Here is a 14,477-nt window from a genome sequence, read left to right on the forward strand (position 1 = left end):
TCTATATAATGTTATTCATTATGATTTAAAAGGCTAAACTGATCCAAGATCAGCACTCCTACTCTGAGATGCTTTGTGGATACGGGCCCAGGACTCTCCCTGGGTCTCCAGACTCCAGAGCTCCCAACTGCAGCTGGAGCCAAACTCCATCAAGAGGAAGAAACTGTTAGACAGTGCAGAGAGAGGCACAATATGATCACACCTAACAGCAATACTGAAATCCACAAGATAAGTACAAATAATACAGACAGAATATTCCAACGAAATGACAACATAACAAAAAGACTAGATTTATCTGGGGATTTATCTGGACCCAATGCTGAGGCATTGGGTCCAGTGTAGCAGTGACAGAGGTGCTGGAGACAGAAGCCTCAGGGAGGAGGCTGGCTGCGACAGAGGCTCCAGAGCAGCTGTGTTGGAAAAATCTTCTCTCAGCCTCATTGCAAAATGTGTAGAATTGCATGAGATTAGCTATAAAACTGCAAATTGTTCTCTTTGCTCGAAGGCAAAATGTGTACATTTGCAGGAAGTTGGCTCAAATTTCTGCAGGCCCACCCACCAACAAATTGCTGGCTACACTACTGCTCCAGAGACTCCATCAGGACTAGTAGGCCAGGTTGGAGATGCTGTCTGACCTGTTAATGAATGGCAGACAAACATATAATTAACAAACCAAAACATGTTTTACATTTTATATTCCTTTTCATTCAAAAATGTCTTACTGATCACTCTGACACTTACCTGTCTCAAACAGACGTTGCCAGCGTGTTTTGAGTTTTAACACCACCTTGGCTTCCAGGTGGCCTTCATACACTACTCTCTCTGCCAGAGTTTTTGGTTTGAAGACATTGGAATTAATTTTACACGACTTAAGCCTACTTAGCAAAATTGTGTTATGAATGTAAATATGTGTCTGCTGAAAAATAAGCATGTTTGGTTCTGCTTCCAGGGCGATTTTAATTATGATGTAGTTAAAGCCCACTTACATGTTAGTCATTTAGTAGACACTCTGAGCGACTTACAGTAGTGAATGCATACATTTCATACATTTTTTATTTTCCCATACTGGTCCCCCGTGGGAATCGAACCGACAATCCTGGCGTTGCAAACACCATGCTCTACCAACTGAGCCACACAGGACCGTGAATCTGGTTGAATCAAAATCTGGTTGAATCAAAATCTGGTTGAATCAAGGTTGTCCACGTAATAAAAAAACAATATTAATCACTGTGATGACGTCGAATCAATGTGGAAAACTGATTGGGATTTGCAAAAGTCATCAATTTTAAGGAATTTCGTATTTTTTCACCCAACTTTTAACCAAGCCCTGCTGTCGTCAGATGGCGCTATAATTCCTGATGTCGTTTGACAATGGAGAATAACGTTGTTGTTGTTGATTTCACGTTGAAGTCACGTTTGTTGACTTAACCAAATGTAAATTAAAACTACATTTGAAAGGACGTCTGTGCCCAGTGGGAGGCTATTCCACAGAACTAGAATGTGATTCTAGTTTATGGAGATAGTCATCAATGACAGTGACTGGGGTTAACATTGGTTTGGAAGAATACATACAAATAATACATTTATTGTTTTAATATCTGATTTTGTGTTTGTTTATTTATTGCCCTTTTTACACCTAATAATAATGAAAAATGCTGTTGGTGGGTTGAAGTACTGCTTCAAGTTCACCTGATGGCGCAAGAAACTAAAAATCATCTCCAGCATCCTTACGTAAACAATGTTTTTTGAAAAGCAGTTTGAAATATTGTGAAATAAATTATAAAATGAATGAATGTCCAGAGACATTATTTAGATTTTGTGGAAATCCGCATAGGTAAATTCCAATGAGTGCTAAATTCTGCAAGTATCTGATGACGTCATTCACAAGCGCCGTTTGAGTTAACAGAACAGAAGACAGAAAGCATGGCTGCGGATATGAGATTGCCAACTATTCGGAAACAAGTATCGTTATCATCATCTCTGTCTGCTTTGGATGGAAAAGATCTAGTTGTTCCCGGTGATGTGATCACATCAGATACAGGGTTTATGAGGTATGTCTACAAGCTTGTATGAACATCACGAGAACAAGTAAACAGTCTGTTCACATGCTGCTCCCATCTAATACAATTTTGAGTATGAGTTGTATCTCTTTACTGTAAATCAATATTAATCGACGTCTTGTTTATTACCTTTTTGCTTTAGATAGGTAGCTAGCTATATAGCTAGGAAGCTATTGATATTGACTAGATATGTCAGGTCTCACTTGTTAGTGCATAAATACACTACATGACCAAAAGTATGTGGACACCTGCTCGTCGAATATCTCATTCCAAAATCATGAAACAGCCCCTGTCAACAACAGGTGTGGCTGAAATAGCTGAATACAATCATTTAAAGGGGTGTCCACATACTTTTGTATATTTTGTGTAATATTCTTTAAGTGTCATTAGTAGAGTAGCTAAGGCTAGGCTTACCTATTTACTTGATTATTGTTAATATTTGCTGCACAATTTCAAGTTTCTCTTAAATTAATCATAGAATTTATACCAAGTTAATTTGAATGATGTTGACAGGCACTAATTTACGTGCATACATGACATTGAAAGTGGGTATATAGTGAGTCGTGACTAGACCATAGATGCTTTTCATTCTAGGGGTCATGGGACTTACATGGATGAAGAAAAACTAACAGCCTCTGTAGCTGGAGAGGTGGAGAGAGTGAACAAGCTCATCTGTGTACGGCCACTCAAGACCAGGTAAGTGGACCAGGTGCCACAGTAATGTCTGTAATCCTAGGCATAGATTTACCACACTGGTTAGCTACTGACTCTGTTTTAATACAACTTTTCCATTGCGCAGCATCTGCTTTTATTGTATCACAGTCTGTTTGTCTGTAAAAAAACAAAATCACTTTGTATCACTTGTGCCATCTTTATCTGTTCTTATTCCCAGGTTCAACGGGGAGGTTGGAGATGTGGTGGTTGGGAGGATCACAGAGGTATGTTTCTGTTTGAGGTGGTGACCCAGTCAGTAAAGCTAATAGCACCCTGGGGTGATTGTGCTTCTCCTGGTTGGAGCTTAGTGTTTGTCTGCTGTTTTGTAGGTGCAGCAGAAGCGCTGGAAGGTGGAGACCAACTCCAGACTGGACTCTGTGTTGCTGCTGTCCTCTGTCAATCTGCCCGGAGGAGAGCTGGTGAGTGGAATGGACAGCATATATCTGGGAATTAGGAAGTGTGGTTGGGTAATGTGTGCTTGTTCCTCTTAGCAACCAAGTAGTACTGACACTGTTGGTGAAACTTCTTTTGATATTTGTTAACGTACTCTTTCTTGGTCTTACCATCAATCAAACTTTCTATATCTGTCCTTCTTAGAGAAGACGGTCAGCAGAAGATGAGCTCACCATGAGAGACTACCTTCAGGAGGGGGACCTCATCAGTGTATCCTCTGACGCTTATCACCAACCTGGGCCCTTCTGCCTTTATAATGTCCATCCTACCTTCCAGCCTACTCTACATGGAATTTGTATTATGTTTAGATTCCTTTCTTTGGCTCTACCATCTACTAGTAGCAAGTGTCATACTCGCATTGATTATGCATTATATTTTGTACGTGACTATGGTCAAAATTCTCCTTGACCAAGTTTACTCTCAGGCAGAGGTACAGTCTGTTTTCTCAGATGGAGCGCTCTCTCTTCACACCCGCAGTTTAAAGTATGGAAAGGTACGATTATTCCATTTTTTTCTGTGTAAATACCCTTTTTTAAGTGATTGAAAATGTAAACCATTTTCCTCATATCTTATTCCTTTGCACCTACATCACATCAGTTGGGGCAAGGAGTTCTTGTGCAGCTATCTCCCTCTCTGATCAAGAGACAGAAAACCCACTTCCACAACCTGCCTTGTGGGGCCTCCATCATCCTGGGCAACAATGGCTTTGTGTGGCTGTACCCCACCCCAGGACATCAGGACGAGGAGGCTGGAGGATACTACACCAGTCTGGAGGTAAGAGCTGCCTGGGGCTACACAGCTTTGAGTGGGAATACAATGGATCCAACCTCTATGTAGATACACACACATTTTAGTAGCACTTCATTGTATCTTTCAACAGGACATAACGGTTTTACCTTTACTAGATTGTTACATTATCTACACTGACCCTTCTGTTTCCCTTTTTCACCATGCTGTTCCCCTTTTTCACCTCACTGTAACCTCTCCCTCTCTCCCCGCCTTGCCCTCTTAGCCTGTCTCTCTCTCAGATCGGGAGGTGATCTCACGGTTGAGGAATTGCTTGCTGGCCTTGGGGGCACACAAGGTGCTTCTGTACGACACCAGTGTGCTCTATTGTTACGAGTCATCACTCCCACACCAGGTAACACTGTCTATACTGATCTAGGTAATGGAAAGACGATCTGTGGGAAGCAAACCTTTCCATTCATTCAATTAGATAATTCTTTCAAAAGGGACTCAACGCAAGCCATTTCCTAATGATGTTGCATTTTTAGCTAATTTCATCAGACTTCAGAGTTTACAAAGCATATGGACTTACAGGTTTATCTCTCTTTCTAGATCAAGGATATCTTAAAACCAGAGGTGATGGAGGAGATTGTGATGATGACGCGTCAGAAACTTGTCGAACTGGAGGGTTAGAGTACCAGATGCAACCTTCCTTAACATAATGGAAGGTTTGTGTTCCCTGCATTCCAAGTTTAGGCATCAAGGCCTTAACCACATTGGAGACTGAACCTAAACCCAATGTCTGAACTTCTCTCAACCAGAAGATACCGTGACCTGTATATCCCCTTTTTGATACAATCTTCTGGCTTCACCAGGAAATGTGTTTCTCTGCTGTTTAGTTTATGAAGCCAAAAATATATAAGCAACAAGTGTTGGTCCCATGTTTCATGAGCTGAAATGAAATGAAAAAATCACAGAAATTTACCATACACACAAAAAGCTTATTTCACATCCCTGTTAGTGAGCATCTCTCCTTTGCCAAGATAACCCATCCACCTGACAGCTGTGGCATATCAAGAAGCTGATTAAACAGCATGATCATTGCACAGGTGCACCTTGTGCTGGGGACAATAAAAGGCCACTTTAAAAAGTGCAGTTTTGTCACACAACACAATGCTACAGATGTCTAAAGTTTAGAGGGAGCGTGCAATTGGCATGCTGACTGAAGGAATGTCTACCAGAGCTCTTACCAGATAATTTAATGTTAATTTCTCTACCATAAGCTGCCCCCAGTGTCGTTTTAGAGAACATGTAACCACGCCAGCCCAGGACCTCCACATCTGGCTTCTTCACCTGTGGGATCGTCTGAGGGGGCGTGGTGAGGAGTATTTCTATTTGTCATAAAGAAACTTATTCTGATTGGCTGGGCCTGGCTCCCCAGTGGGTGGGCCTGACTGCCAAGTGTGTGAGCCTATGCTTTCCAAGGCCCATCCATGGCAGCACCCCTGCATAGTCGTGAAATCTATAGATTAGGGCGTAATGAATTTTTTTCAATTTACATATTTCCTTATATGAACTGTAATTCAGTAATAACTTTGAAGTTGCTTATATTTTTGTTAAGTATATAAACTATAGCTATGTTTCTCAATAGACACCTATTTTGGAGAGGGATGGTAATTTATTTACTGAATTAAAATGTTCCTGCATTCTACAACCAAGGACCCAGCTGTTCCTCATTTCTTTGTTGTTTTTTAGAGAACTGTAGTAGAGGACTGTTGAGAATGTGTTTTTGTATGAATAACTACTCTTTTGAGAAATAACTACTCTTTTGAGAAATAAATACTCAAAGCTACTAATGCCTCAAGCTATCAGTGTGTGAAACCTTGCTCTTATCATGCTTGTAAGTAGTGCGTTTTTATTTAGAGGTTTCCCAATTAGATTATTTTACTTCAAGGGCACATGTAATGAGAGATCCTTGTGGAGGAATCTTAGACAGCCTCCCAATGTCCATAAAAAAAAAGTGTTTTTCCTCACCTAATTCTTTTTATGTTTTGTTTACTCCTACTTTCCAAAGATGAGTTGAAAAGTCAGTAAATACAAAATAGGGAAGGAAAATGCATACCAGCTTGCAAAGCCTTCCTCTTAACGTTTTGGCTCATAAAATCAACTTTACTGCCTGCCCTTTACCTTTAGTGAAACTACTATTGATCAACAGTTGATAATTTGCTGTCCTTTTATGTCAAGTCTATGACTTGTGCTACATTTCCATAGTACAAACAGTATGTCATGTCCCATCACAGAAGATATTGTCTGGGTCCCATCTAGTTGCCCACGCATGAACGCACGCTCTGACGTAAAACGTATCCCCCACCCCCATATTTTAGTAAACCACCTTGCGTACGGAAATATGGCAGCCTCAGCGACTACTGTCCTACCGGTGTATATTGTTAATATTTTATCGAAAGAGCAATAAATACGTTTAGAAACGAGGGAGATAGAAACGACGAGCTTGCTAGTTGCACATGTTGAGAAGGAGCTGCGAAAACGCCCAAGCAACACACTGGTTGGCTCGAGAAGTTTGGAGTATGCGCCTTGGTTAAAGTGCCTGGGTCGGTGTGCACGGGAGAGGAACTCCGCAAGACAGAAAGAGTGGACACGAAGTTTGAATTGGAATTGAATACTAAGAGTTGGGGGGACACTGGACACTTCGGCAAACCTTTATTAATGTTGTCAATATTGAGTCAAACGAGACGACGAAGTACACCGTCCGAAGTTAGAACTGGTTATTAGTAGGTTGACTGTTCCGATGTTAATTTCCAGGGTCTCGCGCTGCATACCACCATCTAGCCAGTAAGGCTAGCTCCATCGTTAGCTGGAGCTAGTTCGCTAGCTAGTATTCCAACAAAAAAAATGTTGCACAGCCATTCTTGCGTCTTCATTGCTACTAAATAACATTATTCCGTTGTCAGAAATTGTATTCAAATACAGAGCGTGTTTAAACCATTTACATTTGCTTTCAGGTGAATGAGTAATGCCAACGTTAGTTAGCTAGTTAAGTTTCCCATGATTTTTCCTCAAACACATTTTATCCCGCGGTAGTGTCTTGTCATGCGTGATTGTGGCCTGAAAAACACTGCGAGATGTCCAGATGACAGCAAAATGTTAGCTGAATGTCAAATATACAATCAGTCATGTCAAATCAGTGGATTGTATGGTGCTGAAAATCAATACGTTTGTTGACCAAATATGGGACGTAGGCCTACATTATATTATTACATGCTGGATGAATGTATGCCATCATAATTAGGCCTTAGATCTTCATGAATGTGTCTTGATTGGGGCTCCTCCAGTATCCTATGTGACTGCCTGTGTCTGTTAAATAAAACACAAGTGCCATAAGAGACCAGATCTCATCTGACAGTAAGACTTTACCAAAGCAGTCAATGCATGATCAAGAGGGTGGAATCAGTGAGAAGGACTTGCCGGTCTATTTGCCGTTGCATTGACCCCCATCAAAACCCCCTGGATTGGTGTCAGCGGTGGGATGCTGAAGTGAACATCTGGAGAGGCCAAACTGACTGAGGGAAATCGCACCACGGAGGTGGTCCCTGCTCTCCATCCCCTGCCCACCAGGTGCCCCGGACCCAGGCACTGAGAGAGCCCAGTTTGGAGACCCGGCTGCGGCCTGGCACCCTGCCCTTATGGGGCAGCAGCCGGGGAAGTTTGTTGGGGACCAGAGGAGACCGAGTCTGCCGACGCTGCACTTCATCAAGGGTGGGAAGAGAGAGTCATCACGACATGGGGCCCATCACTGTAACGTCTTCGCTGTGCATGGTAAGAACACAGTTTCTGTACAATAACATCAGACTGAAGACGGAAAAGCCGTGCGGTTGAGTCCGTTTCTGCAGAAACCTGGACCCTTAACAACGTGATGAGACTTTGTTGCTCTTTGCTAAAACAAGCAGGGTGTTATAGCAAACCAGCACACATAGAAAGGTGCAGCAGCAGCACACATAAATAGAATATATGGCAGCACATGCAGTCAGGAGTGGAAGAGAGGAACAAATATGTGTAAAAAATTATTATACTAAACAAAAATATAAACTCAACATGTAACAATTTCAATTGAAGTTTTCATGTTGTTCAATCAACAAACAAAACACATTCACAGATGTGGCAGACAAATAATATAATAAAATATAAAACAAAACAAACAACACATTTGCAGCAGCACTATCTGTGATCATGTTAGCTATTTTATTAGCTGAGATAACGAGCAAAGAATTAGTTTTTCCAGCACCTTACACAACATGTATATACACTCATCTCCCAAATCACCCCATTCACTCTGTCCAATTTGAAACATAGTTGAGTAGTGGAGACCAGTCTATCAAACCTGGGCTGTCTCTTGCGGAGGTCATAAGTGATCTTTCAAGAGGAAGAAAATTAACAATCTGGTCAATCTACATTTTGAATGTAGGAGAAGAATTAGAAGCCCACAGTAAGTGAATAAATTTTTTAGAAAAGTATGTGATAGTCATAAACACATTTTCTCTGTCTGGATCAAGAACAAAGTCCCGCTGGACATTAAGAAGATAGAGACAGGGGGTCATATCAAACTGTACATCTAGTATGTTCTGTACAGCAGTATGTATAGATTGCCAAAATCTGATAATCTCTCTACAACTCCAAAATGCATGCATATAGGTTCCACTTTCAGAGGTAGAAATGTCTCTATTCATTCTATGTAGTCTCACTGAGGTGTAATAAAATGTGTAAAAAATATATATATAATTAGATTCTTTATTTTTTACATTAGTAGAGGAGCAGTATACCCTGTCACAAACATCCGCCCATCACTCATCACTGATAGCCAGACAGGTTCTTTTCCCAGATTTCTTTCAAAGGAGTGAAGGAGGAGCCCACATTCTCAGAAAGGAGTCAAGATATAGGAGATTTTGCCTTTGATGGATTGTGCTGTAGCAAGAAGGTTCTCAACTTCATTCAGCTGAGCTCTAAAACCTCCCCTTGGAAGTGAATGAGGAAATTACGTGTCTAATTTAAAGATCTGGGGGAAAAAAGAAAATAGATTTTTTTGAATTCACTGCAGAGCACTTGAAAGGATTTCAGTGTAGTTGTGTTCTGATGAAACAGGTCTGAAAAGGTATGCAGGAGCTTAAAGTTGGCATTACTCAGGGCTTTTGGCAAGTCTGGGTTGCATACTATAGGCGAGTGAGAGCATATCTGAGAGGAAATGCCAAGGTATTTCTTACAGTCCTTCCATCCTAGTAGAGTGCTGTAAATCACAAAGGTTTTGGCGATGTTGCCCACTTCACTAAAGTTATTAATGAATACAATTGTGTTTAGGGGCAATGAACCACAGGATTGGGCTTCTATCTGAATCCACATTGACTCTTGTCTGTTTGTGATTCATGTTAGCATGTTGCGGATTTGGGCAGACCAGCAGTACAATTGAAGGCATGGAAGGGCAAGACTACCCTTAGATTCAGGTTTCGATAGAGTGGAGAACTTGATCCTAGGTGTTTTTTTGCCCCATTATAAATTTGGTGATGCTTTGGTTGGTAGTTTTGAAAAAAGAAACTGGGAGATGGCATGGGAGCATCTGAAATAAATAGTTCAATCTAGGGAGGATGTTCATATGGATAACATTGATTCTTCCGACTAAGCTAATTGGGAGGGAGATCCAGGTTCGGAAATCATTCTTGATTCGATCCAGGAGCGGGAGATAATTTTCCTTAAAAAGTCTATTCAGAGCTTGTGTTACAAAGATCCCAAGGTATTGAAACCCCTGTCTTCCATTGGAACGGGCAGAGTGTCTTCATAGAGCTGGTGAGTGTAAGATTGAGAGGGTAAACAATGGATTTGTTAAAATTTATCTTATATCCTGAAAACCTGCGTACAAGAAATTGTCTAAAATGAGAGGGAGGGATTTCTCAGGGTTGGATATGTAGAGCAAGACGACATCCACAAAGAGCAAAATCCTTTGCTGAAGGCCGCCTGCAGAAACACCCATAATACTTGGATTGCTCCGTATCAACTCTGCCAAAGGCTCCACCCCCAACAAATAGAGAAAGGGGGACAGCGAGCATCCTTGTCTTGTGCCACGTCCCAAAGGGAATCTGTCAGAATTCAAATCAAATTTTATTTGTCACATACGCTGAATACAGCAGGTATTCCTTACTGTGAAATGCTTACTACAAGCCCTAACGAACATTGCAGTTCAAGAAATAGTTACTAAATAAACTAATGTAAAAAAAAAACCTGAATCAAATCAAAAAGTAACAAGAAAATTACATAAAAATAACGAGGCTACATACAGAGGGTACTGGTACATTCAGACCGTTAGTAGTCACCATGGCATTTGGATGAGAATATAGGGACTTAATCCATTTAATAAAGTTTGGGCCCATATTTAACTTTTCTAAGATTGAGAACTGAAAGCTCCACTCCATCCTGTCGAACACCTTCTCAGCATCCAGTGAAGCCAGCAGGACAAGGGTCTTTTGTGCGTTTACTTGATCTATAATATCAAAAAGACTGCGGATGTTATCAGAGGAGTGCCTGTCTCTAATAAATCCAGTTTCGTCTGCCTTTATTATTTTGGTAAGAGGAGTGTTGAGTCTTTTGGTGAGCAATTTGGTAATTATTTTATAGTCGAAATCCAACAAGCTTATGGGCCGGAAGGATGAGCAGGATAGAGGGTCATTGTCTTTTTTGACCAACACTAATGCTGGCTGTGTACATACTCTGGGAGAGCTCAGTTTTTGCAAAAATCATCCAGCATTGGCATGAAAATAGCGCTAAACTGTGGCCAAAAAGCTTTGTAGAACTCTCTGGGTAATCTGTCTGGGCCTGGGGACTTGTTAGGTGGCATGGAGGTCATTGCCTCCAGGACCTCCTCAGGAGTGGAGGAGGAGTTGAGATCTTATTGGTCGGTCTCTGATAGTTTTGGTAGCGAGATTCCCTCTAGGAAGGAATGGAGTTCTGCATCTGTATATTTTCTCTCAGAAATAACATTTGCAGTAAAAATCATGAAAAGTTCCGTTTATCTTATTTGGATCATATATGACCTCGTCATCTGCTGTTTGGATGGCCATGACTGTACGCTCTGACTGAACTTTTTAAATTGGTAAGCAAGCAATCTGCTAGCCCTATTGCTATACTCATGGTATTTCTGTTTAGTTTTTATCTCCCGAGTATAGTTCAAGTTTAGTTTGGCTTTGGCTGCTTTAAGTTCACTCTAGGAGTTGCTGGCTGGGTATTGTTTATGTACTTTTTCGCAGCGTTCCAGCTCCCTCTCAAGATCTAACATGTGTGCTTCCATTGCTTTTTTCTTTGAGGAAGCATATGCAATTAGATTACCTCTTAGTGTGGCTTTGGCAGCGTCCCACATTGTTTGTTAGCACAATGTCCAAAGAAGGGCCAGATGTATACAGAATGGTGTCGTGAAAGCAGGAGTATCAGTGTTAGGGGCATATATATTTAAGATAGTAATTGGTTGCCCGTACAGTGACCCAGTAATCAGAATAAATCTACCCTGCGGATCAGATATGTTTTTGTCAATTTTGAGTGGAACATGCTTATGGGATAAGTATGACTGTGCCTCTACTGTTTTTGAAAGATGAGCAATACACCTGTCCCACCCAAGCTCTGCAGAGGTTGGCATGTTCGGCATCACAGAGGTGTGTCTCTTGTAATAGTGCAATGTCTGCTTTTTTCCTTTTTTAGAACACAAGTATCTTTTTCAGTTTTATTGCATGACCTAGCCCATGGCAGTTCCATGTCAGTAGATGGAAGGTACTAGTCAACGTCATCGAACGGTAATAGAACTCTAGTGCAAGCCATCTCTGGGTATAGTTAGATAATAGTTACAGCTGCGATCACATAAAAGAAAAAGAAACGGTGTACATAAAATAACAATGTCTGAACACCCCATGTGATTTTCCAAACAACTCAACATATCCTGTTGGATCTGTTAACCCCACGCTCAGTAACAGTTCTGTGTTCCAAAAAACGGGAACAGTTCGCAATGCACAACGTCTCCCGAGAGAGAGTGAGTAAAATGCCTCATCCTCTCTGACCAGCGTTAAGTGACATTGTAGCCCCCGTCCAGACCACATTAAAAAAGAGAGGGAGAAATGAAGTAAATAAAATCAATAGCCAGCCTACAAGTACATCCCCCAAAGGACATAGGCCTAATCGTTTGGACTAAATAAAACAGAAAATCCCTAAGAGGGATCTATTGGATAAGTTGTTTGTTATAAAAAAAGAAAGAAATATCAACAGGATAAGGCGGTCATAACCATAGGCATAAAATTGACACACTGAGCCTCTCGTTAGGTCTGTAGATGTGAAAATGATAAATACAAAATAAAAAAGTAGGCTATAGGCCTAATATAAATTGACAGTATCTGATCACTGTCTGCCAATTAGTCTATATGTTCTACAGACAAGATAACAGGCTGTAAATGGTTAATTTTCTCACTTGATATGAAAGGGGATATAAAAGTTGGCTATAACGTTCGTAGGCCTAGTTTAGGCTATAGGGCCTATCACTCTCTCAGCTAAAATAAAATCTTAATAAAATGGACGTCTATAATGACATTTAGCGGGCGGGTCATTGGATGGCGGCTATATGCTGTCTTACCTTCATTAGTAATAACAGTAATCACTTAGTCATTGGGCCATTTCTCAGTGGCCAGGATTGTCCTTCAAAAAACGTTTTGCCTCTTCGGGAGTTTTGAAATGTCACAGGGCTCCTTGGTGAAGAATCCTGAGCTTGTTTGGGTATTTGAATCCCCTGAAGGTGCCTCGGTCAATAAAGTATTTTCTCACCTCGTCAAACTTGGCGCTATCAGCGTATTCCAGCTGACCGGTCCAGGCGCTGTTTTTTTCTGAAGCTAGCTGTTTCTTGGAGGCTTTTTCCACGGCTATTGCTCGAGTACGGGTAAAAATGTCACATTTAGTGTTGCCTTTTGTAGCCGCCATAGCTTTTTTGACCAAGCTAATGGGGTTTAATTTGAAGTGGAGGTAAGATAAAATTGTCAGAGACTCCAGTCACTCAAGTCATAGACTGTTTTCCGGAGCGCCAAGTCTAGGACCAAAAGGCTCCTTACAGCTTCTACCTCCCAGCCATAAGACTGCTGAACAATTAATCAAATGGCCACCGGACTATTTACATTGACCCCCCCCTATTTGTTTTGTTCACTGCTGCTACTCACTGTTTATTATCTATGCATAGTCACTACACCCCTACCTACATGTACAAATTACCTCAACTAGCCTGTACCCCCGCACACTGATTCTGTACCGGTACCCCCTGTATATAGCCTCGTTATTATTTTTTACTTTAGTTTATTTGGTAAATATTTTCTTAACCAACGGTGCAGTTCAAGAAGAGTTAAGGGCTTGTAAGTAAGCATTTCATGGTAAGTTCTACACATGTTGTATTCTGAGCATGTGACAAATAAAGCTTGATTTGATTTGAGATTTAAGAATTGGAAATTACTTATGCGTAGCTCTCAGTTCATGCGGTCATTTCGTTCAAGGGTCACGTGATCCCCCAACATGCAACAATTTCAAAAATGTTGCTGAGTTAAAGTTCATAGGGAGTCAAGGGAGCATCAGTCAAGGGAGCATGCAAATCCAGTTATTGTAGTTGAAGAGGAAGTTACTGCAAGGCCGTGTGCAGTATTGACATGATCACAACTGTTTTACAACAGTGTAACCAGTATTTGACTAGGCAGGTGTTATCTAACTTGTCTACTGAGATACAGTGCCTTCGGAAAGTATTCGGACCCCTTGACTTTTTCCACATTTTGTTACGTTACAGCTTTATTCTAGAATGGATTAAATTAAATGAAAATCCTCAGCAATCTACACACAATACCCCGTAATGACAAAGCGAAAACAGGTTTTTAGAATTTTTTGCAAATGTATAACTTATAATGAATAACAAACAGATACCTTATTTACCTAAGTATTCAGACCCTTTGCTATGAGATTCAAAATTGAGCTCAGGTGCATCCTGTTTCCATTGATCATCCTTGATGTTTCTACAACTTGATTGGAGTCCATCTGTGGTAATTTTAAATTGATTGAACATGATTTGGAAAGGCACACACCTGTCTATATAAGGTCCCACAGTTGACAATGCATGTCAGAGCAAAAACCAAGCCATGAAGTCGAAGGAATTGTGTGTAGAGCTCTGAGACAGGATTATGTGGAGGCACAGATCAGGGGAAGGGTACCAAAAAACGTCTGCAGCATTGAAGGTCCCCAAGTACACAGTGGCCTCCATCATTCTTAATGAAAGAACTTTGGAACTACCAAGACTCTTCCTAGAGCTGGCAAAGTGGCCAAACTGGGGAGAAGGGTTTTGGTCAGGGAGGTGATCAAGAACCTGATGGTCACTCTGACAGAGCTCTAGAGATCCTCTGTGGAGATGGGAGAACCTTCCAGAAGGACAACCATCTCTGCAGCACTACACCAATGGCTTCGGGA

General features: G+C 41.1%; 2 protein-coding genes across 2 annotated transcripts in view; both read left to right on the forward strand.

Annotated features, from left to right (window-relative positions):
- Window positions 1–1,878: 1,878 nt before the first annotated feature.
- On the forward strand, window positions 1,879–5,805 carry LOC106566956 (exosome complex component RRP4). The gene is made up of 9 exons (XM_014135658.2): window positions 1,879–2,051; window positions 2,655–2,756; window positions 2,953–2,998; window positions 3,104–3,193; window positions 3,372–3,437; window positions 3,652–3,720; window positions 3,825–4,001; window positions 4,240–4,368; window positions 4,566–5,805. Exons 1-9 carry the CDS (start codon window positions 1,924–1,926, stop codon window positions 4,644–4,646), a joined length of 888 nt encoding a protein of 295 aa, XP_013991133.2. The 5' UTR covers window positions 1,879–1,923; the 3' UTR covers window positions 4,647–5,805.
- Window positions 5,806–6,336: 531 nt separating this feature from the next.
- LOC106566947 (tyrosine-protein kinase ABL1) overlaps window positions 6,337–14,477 on the forward strand; it is a 64,876-nt gene continuing 56,735 nt past the window's right edge. The window contains exon 1 of the mRNA XM_014135631.2: window positions 6,337–7,787. Within this exon, the coding sequence (XP_013991106.2) occupies window positions 7,655–7,787 (133 nt within the window). The 5' untranslated portion in view covers window positions 6,337–7,654. The remainder of the gene's footprint in view (window positions 7,788–14,477) is intronic.

Source organism: Salmo salar, chromosome ssa01 (genome assembly GCF_905237065.1).
Source record: "Salmo salar chromosome ssa01, Ssal_v3.1, whole genome shotgun sequence".
NCBI lineage: Eukaryota > Metazoa > Chordata > Actinopteri > Salmoniformes > Salmonidae > Salmo > Salmo salar.